The 13469-nt window shown below is 35.7% G+C and overlaps 1 protein-coding gene across 4 annotated transcripts in view; it reads left to right on the forward strand.

Annotated features, from left to right (window-relative positions):
* The window catches only part of NEDD1 (NEDD1 gamma-tubulin ring complex targeting factor), a 47407-nt gene extending 42731 nt beyond the window's left edge, over positions 1–4676 (forward strand). For 3 of the 4 annotated variants that reach the window (XM_049626116.1, XM_049626117.1, XM_049626118.1), the window contains 2 exons: positions 2442–2508; positions 2989–4676. In XM_049626116.1, coding sequence (XP_049482073.1) covers positions 2442–2508; positions 2989–3093 — 172 coding nt within the window. In that variant the 3' untranslated portion in view covers positions 3094–4676. Of the gene's footprint in view, positions 1–1699; positions 1878–2441; positions 2509–2988 lie in introns of those variants that run through there. The other variant, XR_007456781.1, reaches the window with a different exon arrangement.
* The last annotated feature ends 8793 nt before the right edge of the window (positions 4677–13469 follow it).

A 13469-nucleotide genomic window follows, 5' to 3' on the forward strand; every position in this document is an offset into this window, starting at 1 on the left:
AAGATGTCAGTTCTTCTAAATTAGTCTATAGATTGAGTAAAATTATAATCAAATCCTATCTGGGTTTTTGGAAGACAATGACAGGATAATTTCAAAATTTATGTGAAAGAAGAAAAGATCCAGGAATAACCAAGACACTCCAGAGAAGAATAAGGTTGAAGGGGACTTTTTTGTCAGATGATAAGCTTAATTATTAAGCTATAATTAAAACAGTGTAGCATTGGCACAGGGTGGACAAACTGCCCCAAAGAAGCACATAGACCAGAGAAAAACCTGTGCGTATATAGAAATGTGATATATGACAGAGGAAAAGCATAGATCCCTATTCCCAGCTATTAAAAAAAAATCAATTCCACCCAGAGTAAAAGTTTAAAGGGTAAAGTTTTAGGCATTGTAAGAGAGTTTATATATGACTTCAGGGTAGGGAAGTTATCAAAACATAGGATACACTACCTATAAAAATAGATGGGTAAATTTGATTGTGTTAATAGGTCAGTAACTAGAGAACGTTGATGACTGTCCATCACAAGATACCATTAACAAAGCGGCAGGACAAAAATCTCTCTGCAGTATTCATATAACCAACAAAGAATCAGATTATGTAAAGAGAAATAAATAAGAAAAAAAGGCATTCAATAGAAAAACAAGATGAAAAGACCTGTGCAAGCATTTCACAGAAGAGGAATGGTCTATGAACACAAGGTGAGAGGTCCAATCCTGTGATCAATCAGAGAACTGAAAATGCAGTGGGACACTATTGCACACCCATTAGATGGGAGAATGTTGTGCAGAGTCTGGCAAGACCAAGCCTTGATGCGGACGTAGAGCAAGAGGAATTCTCTCACACGGATGATGAGCAAGTCCACGGATATTACCACTTCAGAAAATAATTTGCATTATTTTGTAAAACTGAACAAGTATACATCTGGATCATAACCTTTAATTCAGCGTATCTACTCATGGATCTATCGCCTATAGAAATTGGCACATGTGGATTGAGAGATACATGCACGATTGCTTATAACAACATTGTAACAGTAAAATCTTGAAAACAGTCCAAATGTCAGTTGATAGGAGAATGTATACACCAGCAGAAATCAGTGAATTATAGATGTATAGAAGATGAATGTTGAAAACATGGTACTGGGTTATTTTTTAAATGTGCACTACTCAGTACTACATAGGATGTGGTATTTTTGTAATACTCAGAAACAAGCACAATGAAAATATATTGACTGTATATGCTATGTTAGACAGATGTGTGTTGTTTTTTTAAAAAACGATTTCTTTGCTTAAACAAAATTCATCAGAGGAGTGAATTCTTTCTTGGGCTTCTCCTAAGGTAAGTGATGGAATCAGAGAAGAGCATATAGGAAGCTTCTATGATTTTGCTAATGTTCTAGCTCATAAGTTGTGTGGTGGGTGACTGAATGATCCTTTTATTATTATACTTCATAATTTTCATGTATTCTTTTGTAGGCCTGAATTAATTGCATTTTATTGGGTAACCTCTGTTATAACCACCCAAATACCCATTTTCTACTCTACTGGAGATATTTTTTTAATAGCTAAAACATTGATAATAATTAAAACATTATAACCTAGTAAATTATCTGTATGTATTTCATTGTAATATAAATCTCTGTATTTTTTTATTTTTTCATTTATTTTTTTTAATGCTTATATATTTTTGACACAGAGAGAGAGAGACAGAGCATGAACGGGGGAGGGGCAAAGAGAGAGGGAGACACAGAATGGGAAGCAGGCTCCAGGCTCTGAGCTGTCAGCACAGAGCCCGACATGGGGCTTGAACTCACAGACCGCAATGGATCGTGACCTGAACCGAAGTCGGATGCTCAACCGACTGAGCCACCCAGGTGCCCCACCTCTGTCTTTCTTTAATGATAATTTCTATATTAAGGAATGTAGTACAATGAGAGTTCTGGAGGTAGACAGCCTGGGTTTATATACTAGTTCCACCGTTTACTGGTGGTTTGATTGGATAGTTTTAACTTCTCCGTGACTCAGTTCCTTAGTTGGTAAAATGGAGGTAATAATTGCACCTAATGGTAAAGATTAAATGAGTTCTTCCACTTAAAGTACAAGAAATGGGCGCTTGGGTGGCTCAGTCAGTTGAGCGTCCAACTCTTGATTTTGGCTCAGGTAATGATCCATGTTGGGCTCTGTGCTGAGCATGGAGCCTGCTTAAGAGCCTCTCTCCCTCTCTTTCTCTGCCTCTCCCCTGCTCATGTGCCCTCTCTCTCTCTCCAAGAAACAGTGCCTAGTACATAGTAAATAAATTCTAGACACGTTGGTATTATTATTTTTATTATTAACATCCAATCATTTGAAACAATGAGAAAAGGTTAGCCACTTTCTTGAACGATCTAGAATTGGCAAAACCATTATAATTCTAACAAGTATTTTACATTCTTCCCTAGAGAAGCATGCCATAGGGACATTGTGAATTTACAAGTGGAGATGATTAAACAGTTTCACATGCAATTGGTATGTATGACATATTTTATTTTAAATAAGTATAGAGTTGTGGATCTAAAAAGAGTCCATTAAAGGGTGATATATTTTTACTTTATTATATCTAGTTGCTAGAATAAATAGGGAATTTTAGAAATTTAGTAAGTAAAATAGACTTTAACTGGTCCCTCTTCTTTTTAACTTATAATAGTTAAGGCTACTTTTTCACAGCCATTTTATTTATTTATTTATTTATTTATTTATTTATTTATTTTTTATTTATTTGTTTATTTAAGTTAAAAGCTTCCCACATGTACAAATATAAGCCTTGCAAATATATAACTTTCACCAGTGATCTTTCATTTATATTAACAAAGTAGTAAGGATGGTTAAGTACAAGAAATATTCAGGTAGTTAATTGGACATGACAGATATGATAGCTGAAAGTATGTAAAACAGCTTGCCAAATAAATGAAATACCAATGATTTAAAAAGCATTTTCCCCTTTTCTAGAATGAAATGCACTCTTTGCTGGAAAGATACTCAGTGAATGAAGGTTTAGTGGCTGAAATTGAAAGACTACGAGAAGAAAACAAAAGACTACGGGCCCACTTTTGAAATTTCAGTGAATACCTTAATGTTTTGTAATTGGAGAAGCTTCTGGCAACACAACTGCATGGAATCAGTATTGTTTTTATGGTCTTTGGGGAAAAAAGTGTTTTTCAAGTAAAATGGTGATGGGATTTTACACCAACCACTATTTCATCTTCTCTGTCAAAAATATTTATATTTTTATATTAAGAACTGTACATGTCATCTGCCTAGTAGGAAAGTCAGCAGTATCTTTATTTTCCGAAAGCTTTAGCTACACACTAAGTGCCCTTTTTCATAAGAAAAGAAAATTGTGCAAAAAAAAAAAAAAAATAGGTTATGTATGTTTTTTAATTACCTTTTTTTAACAGATAATATTTTTGATTGATAATTGCCTTCCAAATTGTTTTGGATGTTTGAAGATTAAAGAGCTTGATATGCCTTCTATTTTTATGGTGAAAATAATTTTAAAATGGCAATTGGTGTTTCTAAGCAATTGACTAGTAAAACACAACGTTGGTTAGTAATTATTTTGTTAACTTGATAAAGTCAAGTATGACTATTATTTATTGTACATTTTATAAGAAAATTCTGGGAATTTTGAATTGCACAGATTACATTATATACCTATTGCATCTATGTTAGTGTTTTGTACTTCTGGCAAATCTCTACTCCTGTTTTGTATTTTGTAGCTGATTTCACTTTACCTGTGAAAATGTTTAGGGGTTTATAAGCCTCAACTAGAGCTGCATATCTACTGATTATCTTATGAATTAGTAAAATGCAAAGTTACTCTGTAAAGTTTCGATCAACATGATTCAACTTATAATCAGTGAAAATTTTATATTAGATGCTAAGTATTACAGTATTAGTCCTATTTTTTTCCCTTCCAAATGAGAAGTGTAGATTATTTCGTTTTGTGGTTTATATCATTAACTTTCTCTAATTATTTGTGTGGTGTGTGTAATGTTTTTTATTGTTGACCTTACCGTAAAATTTAGAAAGTTCATTGTCAAAAGAATTTACACCTCTTTGTGAATGGGTGGATGTGTACATCTACCTGCCATGATCTACGGTGTTAGTTGTATAAGATTAGGAGGGCTCCAGGCTTGTTTACCTTCTTATTGTCTCCTGTCCCAAAGATGTAAGCTATGTACCTTGTATACAGCACTCCTGCCCAATTTTGACTTTGGAGATAAAAATATTTACTAAAATAATAAAGAAACCTAGCTAGCTTACTAACTTTATGGTTTTCCCAAGTGATGGAAATTTTGAGGATATATTTAATAAGTGTAAACGTACTAATGATGACTTCCAGAAATAAAAACAGAAATACTACTTTTTCCTAGTGCGGCTCAGAGAATGCGTTTGTGTTGAAATGTAAAAGGGTGCTAATATGATCTTTCTTTCCTGACAGATTATTGAAAGCATTATGATTTGTAACAAGCTTCCTTCTATATCAGTATCAAACAGGTTTAGAAAACATAAAAGTGTGTTTTGCCTACATGCTGTATTTAAATCCATTAATATTTTCCTATTGCCTTTTTCTATAAATGCACATAATGTGTATTAAAAGAGGTGGGATAAATAAAACAATTCTAGTAACTTTATGTGTGCAGATGAAACATTTTTATCATGGAATTTAAAAGCTAAGTATAAAAAATAAAATTTTTATATGGTAAAAATGGGAAACGTGAAATTGAACTTTTGCCTCTGGCCAAAATATAATAGAGATTGGAGTTACCCATTTGAAAATTTTTAAACACAAAATATATGAGACAGTTTTCAAATATCGGATATTAGGCAGCACAGGACAGACAGTGTTGCCTGAGAGAGGGAAACAAATGAGAACCAAGAAACTCAACCCCAAGTACAAGAAATAGAACTATACCAAAACCCATCAGAATCAAATTCCTTAAAACTTGTGGCAAAGGAAAATTCTTAAGCCTGCTGAAGTTAAGAGACACAGAGGAACAAAGATAAGAATGTTAGAGACAGTGGAGTAACATCTTTAAATTACTGAAAGAAGACTCAATTTTGAATTCTATATCAGTGAAAATATCTTTCAGTAATGAACATGAAATCAAAACTGTTTCAGACCCCAAAATGCTGAAAGAATTCATCGTAAGCAGACTTGCTTTATAGGAAGTGTTAAAGAATGCCTTTAGTCGGAAGGAAAATGGTACCAGATAGAAACCTATTTCTATGCAAAGTAACAAAGAGGACCAAAAATGGTAAATATGTGAACATATGTAAGACTGTTTTTCATTTTAGATTATCCTTAAAGGATAATTAATGATTTGAAGCCAAGATAATGACAAGATGTTGTGTGGTTAACACATGTAAAGTGAAATGTTTGACAACAGTATCCAGGATGGGAGGAGGGAAGCATAAGTATAGTACTCTAAAATTCTTACACTAACTGTGAGATAGTATAGTATTACTTGAAAGAAGATTGATAAGAATGTATTCTGTAAACCCTAATGCAACCATAAAAAGAAAAAGTCATAATTAATAAGCCAACAAAGATGATAAAATGTAGCCACAAAAAACAATCCAAAAGAAGGAAGAAACAATGAATGGGACAAATAGAAAATAAAACAGTAGGATGGTGGGTTTAAACAGCAATATCAATAATTACATTAAGTGTAAATTGTCAGTTACCCTGATCAGATTGAGTTTTTTAATCCAACTATATATTGAATCCATGAAATCTACTTTAAAGGTAAATGGTTTAAATATAAAAATAAAAAGAAGGTGCGTTGAACTTAATGCAAATGAAAACAGTCAAAATTTATGGGATTCAGCTGAAGCAGTACTTACAGGGAAATTTATATCATTAAATGTCTATATTAGAAAAGGAAGGGATTCAAATCAAGAACTTCAGCTTCCACCTTAACCTAGAAAAATAATAGCAAGTGAAACTCAAAATAAGCAAATGAAAGGAAAAAGGATTAGAGAAGAAATCAATGCAATAGAAAATAAAATCTATTGAGAAAGTCAGTGAAACTGAAAGCTAACTCTCTGAAAGCAACAAAATTGATAAATCTTAGACTGATGAGGAAAGAAGACATAAGTTACCAATACTAGGAGTGAGAAAAATGATAGCACTATAGATTGTACAGATATTTCTGACAGAAAAAGCCAAATTTAGCTAGAACTCTTAAAGATATTTAAGGAGGAGGGGCACCTGGGTGGCTCAGTCAGTTAAGCGTCCAACTTCGGCTCAGGTCACGATCTCACAGTTCATGAGTTTGAGCCCCACATCAGATTCTGTGCTGAGAGCTCAGAGCCTGGAGCCTGCTTTGGATTCTGTGTCTCCCTCTCTCTCTCTGCCCCTCCCCAGCTTGTTCTCTGTCTCTCTCTCAAAAAACAAATAACAAATTTTTAAAAAACCACAATACGTAAGGAAGAAAATATCCAATTCTCCACAGATAAACCCAGGAAATGGAAGAGGGGATAATCCCCACTCCTTTGATGCCAGCATTCCTTTGATCCCCAAATCACAAGAAAACGCCAAACCAATAGTCATCACAACACAGATCCAAATGTTCTAAACAAAAGTTAGCAATCTGAATTAAGCATGGATAAATAAATTAAAAAAGGATAATATATGACCTAGTGAAGTTTATGTTAATGCAAATTTGGGCTAACATTAGAAAATTAATGCAATTTACTCATTAACAGACTAACATAAGAAAACCGTATTATCATCTCAAGTAAGTACAAAAAGGGCATTTGACAAAATCCAACATTCATTTCCAATAAAAACTCTCGGTGAAGTAAAATAAAAGAGAACTTCCTCAGCTTGGTAAAGGGCATCTTAAAAACCTGCAGCTAACTTCGCACTTAATGGTGAAAGACTAAATGCTTTTCCCCAAGATCAGAGACAAAGCAAGGATGCCCATGATCCTCTTCTATTAAACATTATGTTGGAGTTTCTCGCCAAGACATTTAGGCAAGAAGAAGAAAAATTATAAAGGAAGAAGTAAAAGTCTCTTCACACTGACACATTGGGCTCTACGGAAAACCTATGGGATACAAAGATTCTAAAAATAAGTGAGTAACAAGGTTACTGTATACACGGTCAATATACAAAAATCAATTGAGTTTCTATATACTGACAAAAAAATGAAATGAAAAATCAATACTATTTATACTAGCATCAAAAAATATGACATACTTAGGTATAAATTTGATAAGTTATGAAAGACCTGTACACTGAATTCTATAAAACATTGCTGGGAGAAAACCTGAATAAACAGATGCCGTATTCATAGATTGGAGGGCTCAGTGTTGTTAAATGTCATTTCTTTCCATGTTGATTTACAGATTCAGTACAATCCCAATAAAAATTTTAGCAGAGACTTTTTCTCTTCAGCTATGTCTAATTCACTGTGTACCTAATCTGGTAAGTATTTAACATCACCTGTTTCATTTTTTCAGTCTAGAATTTCCAGTTAGTTCTCTAGTTCTCTGTGGAAATCTTGTAATTTAATTCCTTAAATGTATTCATCTTAGTCATTTTAAAGTCTGTGTCTGATAACTCTAATATCTGAATATCCTATGGATTTTTTTTTTCCATTTTACTTCTCTCCGTTTTTGGTCACATTGTGCCTTCTGGTCTTGTATATTTCTTTACTGAGTGATTGACATTGTTACAAAAAATTGTAGAAATACTCTGAGTCTTTGAATGCTATTATCTTTCAGAGATTTATTTTTCACTATTGCAGGCAGCTAGGGATGAGGTGATTCCAAGTTGAGTTTTAAGCCCCTGGTTTATTCTTATTTTTGTGGTATAATCCTTCAGAGTTTTAACAAAACCCTTGGGGTTCCGTTGAGGTCTATCTTACGTGGCGAGTCATGACCTCTTAATTTTTGTCTCTTCAACTCTGTAGATCTTTTCAGAGTTCTAATCTTACTGTTGTTTAGATATACTATTTTGCAGTTGAAGTTGACAGAATGCCAGACAAGTTAGTATTGTAGATAATCACTTTTTCTTATCTCAAATATTTCTAGTAAAGAATTATTTTATGTATTGAGGTATCGAGTTCCACATTCTTATCTTAGATAAATGGAGCTCTTAAAGACTACGGTGATACAAAGATATTGTATGCCTAGATTTATGTTATTTGTAGGAAACTCAAGGGTGTGGGTATGTATAGAAACTGTCATGAACCTCGGGAAATAAAGGGTGTCTAGACCAAGAATTCTCAAAATGTGGTTCAGTGATCCCTGGGAATCTCCAAGGTCCTTTGGGGGTCCCATGAGATCAAATTATTTTCATAATAGTACTAAGATGTCTTTTTTGCTCTTATTTTCTCATGAGCACAGTGGAGTTTTCCAGAGGTTACATGACAAGTGAATATCATTGCCCTGGTATTTAATGGAATGGGTAATTGTGGGTTCTTGTACTTTCTAGGATTTTCTAAGGTAAACTCTTTGGGGTCCTCAATAATTTTTAATTGTATAAAAGAGACTGAGACAGAAAATGGAGAGCCTGACAGTATACCTTTTCAACTGGAAAAAGGGCATTTATGAAGCTTAAGAGTATTGTCCCACATTAGTCAAATGTGCTGAGTAGCAGTAATTAAGAGTGAGAGAAAAGCATGTCTAGCAAAGAATTGTGGGTGTGACTTCTGGCTTTTGGCACACAGAGTAGACTGTGGAATCAAATACACAGAAAATCACAAATTGTTTTAGACAGCTGAATTCGCAAAAGCACTGCCATCTAGGACTAAAAGAGATTGAAGCTTTTCAAAAATATTTTTTAGGTTGTTAAAATGGCATATCTTCCAGCCTTTTTCAGAAGTGGTTGAGGAGGAGGATGAAAAAGGAAAGACATCTCAAAGAACAGAGTCAAAAACAGTAGAGAATTATGGATGGGGGAGGCACTCCCAGGGAACAGAACCCAGGCCTCATCAAGACACATTCTTCATCCAGAGCAACATTTGCCCAGTGGGATTTCACAACTGCTAAGAGCCTCCCATTGTTCTTCAAGAGAAATGTTTATTGCAGTTATCCTGCCTCATCTTCACCACTGTTTGTAAACTGTGTGTGTGTGTGTGTGTGTGTGTGTGTGTGTGTGTGATGGGGGGGGTGGTGAGGGCAGATAACTCATTCTTTTGTTTGGTATTCTCTGAACAAAGAGCAACTGTTGTTCTTTTCTAAATGAGACACATCTGGATCTAATGTAGATTGCAAGATCCTAAACTTGGAATGTGATTGGATGTGGCTTTTGAGAATCCACTGGTGGGCGTGAGCACATATTACATTTGGGAGGAAAATGAGCAACTGTGGCCCAGAGGGAGAGTGTGATATATTGCATTATCAACACCATTATCAACTACCCTACCTGTTTTCCTGCCTTTTGCCATTTGACTTTGCAGTTCCTACCAGTAAAGAGGTATTTTCCCCCATCTTGTGACTTGGGGTTTGGCTATGTGGCCAATAAAGCAGAAGTGATGGTGTGTGAGTTTCAAGCCTAAGCTTGAAGAGGTCTTTTGTGTTACCACCTTGTACTTCTTGAAGTACACCTCTTGTGCTTCCAGTGTGGACATTAAACACATGCATGCACACACACACACACACACACACACAGACACACACACACACACGAAAACTGCCTGGGCTAGCTGCTGGTTCCAAGAGGAAGATGACACATGTGAAGGAGAGCTGTCTCAGTCAAGATGATCAGCCAAACCCAGCCTAATCCAGCCCAGCTGACCTTCAGATCTATGAGCATAAATAGCATCGTATGCCATTCAGAGTTTTTGTGTTTTTATGGTGCAGCAATAGGTAACTGATAAACTTCTTGACTTATCTCTGTTCCAGCTGCTGTGATTTTAGAGCTTCAGCATGCCTTGCTGACATTTCTGTAAGAGCCTCCTAACTAGGATTTTTGTCTTCCTCTATTCCTTCTTGTCTGTTGTGTTTACCTCTATTACATTTGTTTCTACCCAAAGGCAAATCTAACTGTCCGTAGGGAAAAAAGCCATGGTCTTTGGTGTCCTTCAAAGAAGGACCAGGATGCCACAGCAAAGACCATGCCTTTCCACACACCCTGCCCCTGATTTTCCAGTCTCTGGTTCCAGAGAGAGCCCACTGTTCCTTCTGCCTGGCAAGCTCCTATGAATCCTTCAGGACACTTCTCACATGTCACCGCTTTTGTGACATTTTCCCAAGACCTAAAAGCAATCAGGTTCATTTCCTACCACTATTATAAATATTACATAGAATGGGGATGATTTTGTCTCCAGGTTTCTCTCCTCAGTGGGCAGAGGCCATTTCTTAATCCTTTCTGTGGATGCAACATCTAATATGATAACCTTGGCCTCTGTAGAGGTTCAGTATTATTTCTAATTTTATCATTGAACAATGGAATCCATGTAGGGATTGTTAAAATTATGAATGTATGGTGTTTGTTATGTTTGCAAGAAAACAGAAATATGATTAACCATAATTCTTCTTTCCTCACACATGTCAAATGATACCACTTACAGTAATAGGATAAATTTATGAACATAGAAAAATAACAATAATGGCTGAAGATAGTTGATGTGCCCTTGATGTAGATATTCAAGTGAAATCTGACAACCAACTCACTTGAAATTAAAATGTCAAAAATCAATTATGCTTCATTTTCCATTCAGACAAATTGAACTTTTCAAAATTTATTTGAAGCACATCTTATGTCAAAAGACACCTACTCTATTATTTGAATACTAGTGAAATGAGAAAACATTTTATTTCTCATTTTTAAAGTGATCATCATGCTAAATCTTTATCCGCCAAAATGAGACTGCAAATTATCTGGATGTCTAAATATTGCTATAGTTATTGAACTCTCTTTAAATAACAAAATTACTGACTTTGGCAAAGAAGAACGTTGTCTAAAAGGAGGAGCTGCCGGACCGTGAGCCACACCAGGAGACGGTGCAAATCGGAGAGGCGGGTGGGGCGGATCAGGAAAGGTTTGTAAGACATGGCTAAGAGTTTAGAGTTCATTCAAGAAACAGACGTTTGCCCACCGATTACGGAATGAGGGGAGTGGCTTTCTCAAGTTTGTACCCTTCTTGTGTGTGCACTTAAATGTGGCCACCATCTTCAGCTTTGTTAGGTAAATGTAGCTGACATTTCATTTCGTACATCGGCTTGTTTTTGTTTTTGTTTTTGTTTTTAAGTTAAAAGGGGAATAACCCATCCTCTGAGTGTAAAATATAAGGTGGTTTAGGTAGGTCTATAGGATATTTCAGATCCAAAATTTGACTTTTCAGTGATTTCTTTTAGGATTGGTGGTAGATAAAAATCTCACGCATTTTCACCTAGTCTGGGCAGCTAACACCAACAGAAGATTCCATTCCAACCTGTGTTTCAGTAGAAGAGTTCCAACCAATGCAACTCACTTTTGCTCCTTTGTCTCAATTTTTAAATCATTTATTCTTTCTTTCAGTGAACAGTAGTCACTTATGTGCTGAGCACTGGGCATCATATTGAGGAGCGCAGTCATCAAGTGGAAAAGAAAGATATCTAAATCGGATAATCATGTGGTAAGAGCGTGGAATGGATATAGGCACAGGCATTAGCTGTAACCTAAGAGGTAGAGTGGTATCTGAGAAGGCTTCTTAGAGGTGATACGAGGTAAATCAAGAGATAAAAGACCTGAGCTGAGGATTAAAGATAAGCAGAAATACCCCTGGTGAAGACGGAGGAGGAAGTGCCTCCTAGGCAGGAGGCTGGAAAGAGAGAGCACAGGACCTGAAAGGACCAAGCAGGGAGACAGAATGTCCCTTGCAGGTATTAGCACAGTCAGATCGCCAAGAGCCTTTGGTGCATGCTAAGGCACTAGGATTTTCTTTTGAGGAGGAAGATGAACCAATAAAGGGTTTTAATCAGGGATATGACATGATCACATTTAGAAAGATGATTCTGACCACAGTGAGGGGAATATTTTCAGAGGAATTAGACCGAAGACAGTGATATTGTTTTACTCTGGGCTGCTGTTAACAGAATGCCATGACTAGGTCAGTTAGAAACAACTGAAATGTATTTTCACAGATCTGGAGGTTGGGAAGTCTCAGATCAAGGTGCTGGCAGATTTGACAGCTGGTGGGGGGCCTCTGTCTCATAGATGGCTATCTATAAGGACTCTCTATGTCCTCACATGGCTGGAGGGGTGAGGGATTTCTCTGGGGCCTTTTTTATAAGGACATTAATCTCATTCTTGAGGGCTTTGCCCTCAAGACCTAATTACTGTCAAAGGCTCTACTTTGTAATACCATTACCTTGGAGTTTAGGATTTCAAAGCATATGGATTTGGGGAGGACATGAGCATTCGGGCCATAGCAGATGTCATTTAGGAGACTGCTAAGTCATCCAGGTAAGAAATATGGAGGGCCTGAACCATCGAAAGATTGAAGGTGAAATAAAGCACAATCAAAGATAGTGTATTTAAACTAGAATGCATCTAGGAGCTACCTGTTAAACATTAGATGGACTATTGGTTTGAGAAGAAGGCTTTTTATATTTAATAATTATCCCACTAGCCCTAGTTTTTAAAGAGCTTTAAACATTAAATGTGTGAATAGAAATTTAATAGTTTCCAACATCTAATGATTAGCTTTCTCCCTTTTGTTAACTTGCAGATGTGAGTTACTATGATTTATTTTTGAACACTAACCCATCTTTTTGATTTGGGGGTAAATTCTACATGGTTAGGAAGGATTATTTGTCTTAACTACTGTTGGCATCTTTTTCCCTGGCATTTTATTTCAGATTTCCCATTCTATTTCCATAAGCGATATAAGTTTCTAATTATCCTTGCTAGGTTTTTGTATAGGGAATATGTTAGCTTCTTAGCAAAATTATGCAAAATTAAGTGATATATATTGATCAGGTCTAGTGTTTTTTTTATATTTTTTCAATGATGCTATAGAGTTATATTTTATACCACAATGTTTATTATGCTACTTGTGAATTTATTTTATAAGATGAGCAGCATTTTGTGCCATTTTATATAACTTGAAGCCTAATATTTTCATTTTAAGTTATTATAGAGACGCCGAATCCCTTCTTTGCTTTTATTATATAAAAATTGACCATATCAGTCATAGTAATGACTCATTTGATGCTGGGTCATCAACTCCCTTTTATGCAATTATTCCTATGGGAAGATACTGACTCAAATAGCAGAGGCAAGGAAGGCACTGAGGCAAAGCGGGCTGTGGACTATTTATGTGCTGCTGTGTGTTGTATCATAAGTGTGCTTTCCCATTTGTTTCCCTGTGGTGGTGCATTGATCCTCCAAGCCTCTATGTTTCTGCATTTGTTTTGTCCTTCATCTGAGAGTAACTGGTTCATTAGAAGCCAAAGAAATCGCCAAGAATGAAAGCCAAGTTGAGTAT

This window comes from Panthera uncia, chromosome B4 (assembly GCF_023721935.1).
Source record: "Panthera uncia isolate 11264 chromosome B4, Puncia_PCG_1.0, whole genome shotgun sequence".
In the NCBI taxonomy this organism is placed as follows: domain Eukaryota; kingdom Metazoa; phylum Chordata; class Mammalia; order Carnivora; family Felidae; genus Panthera; species Panthera uncia.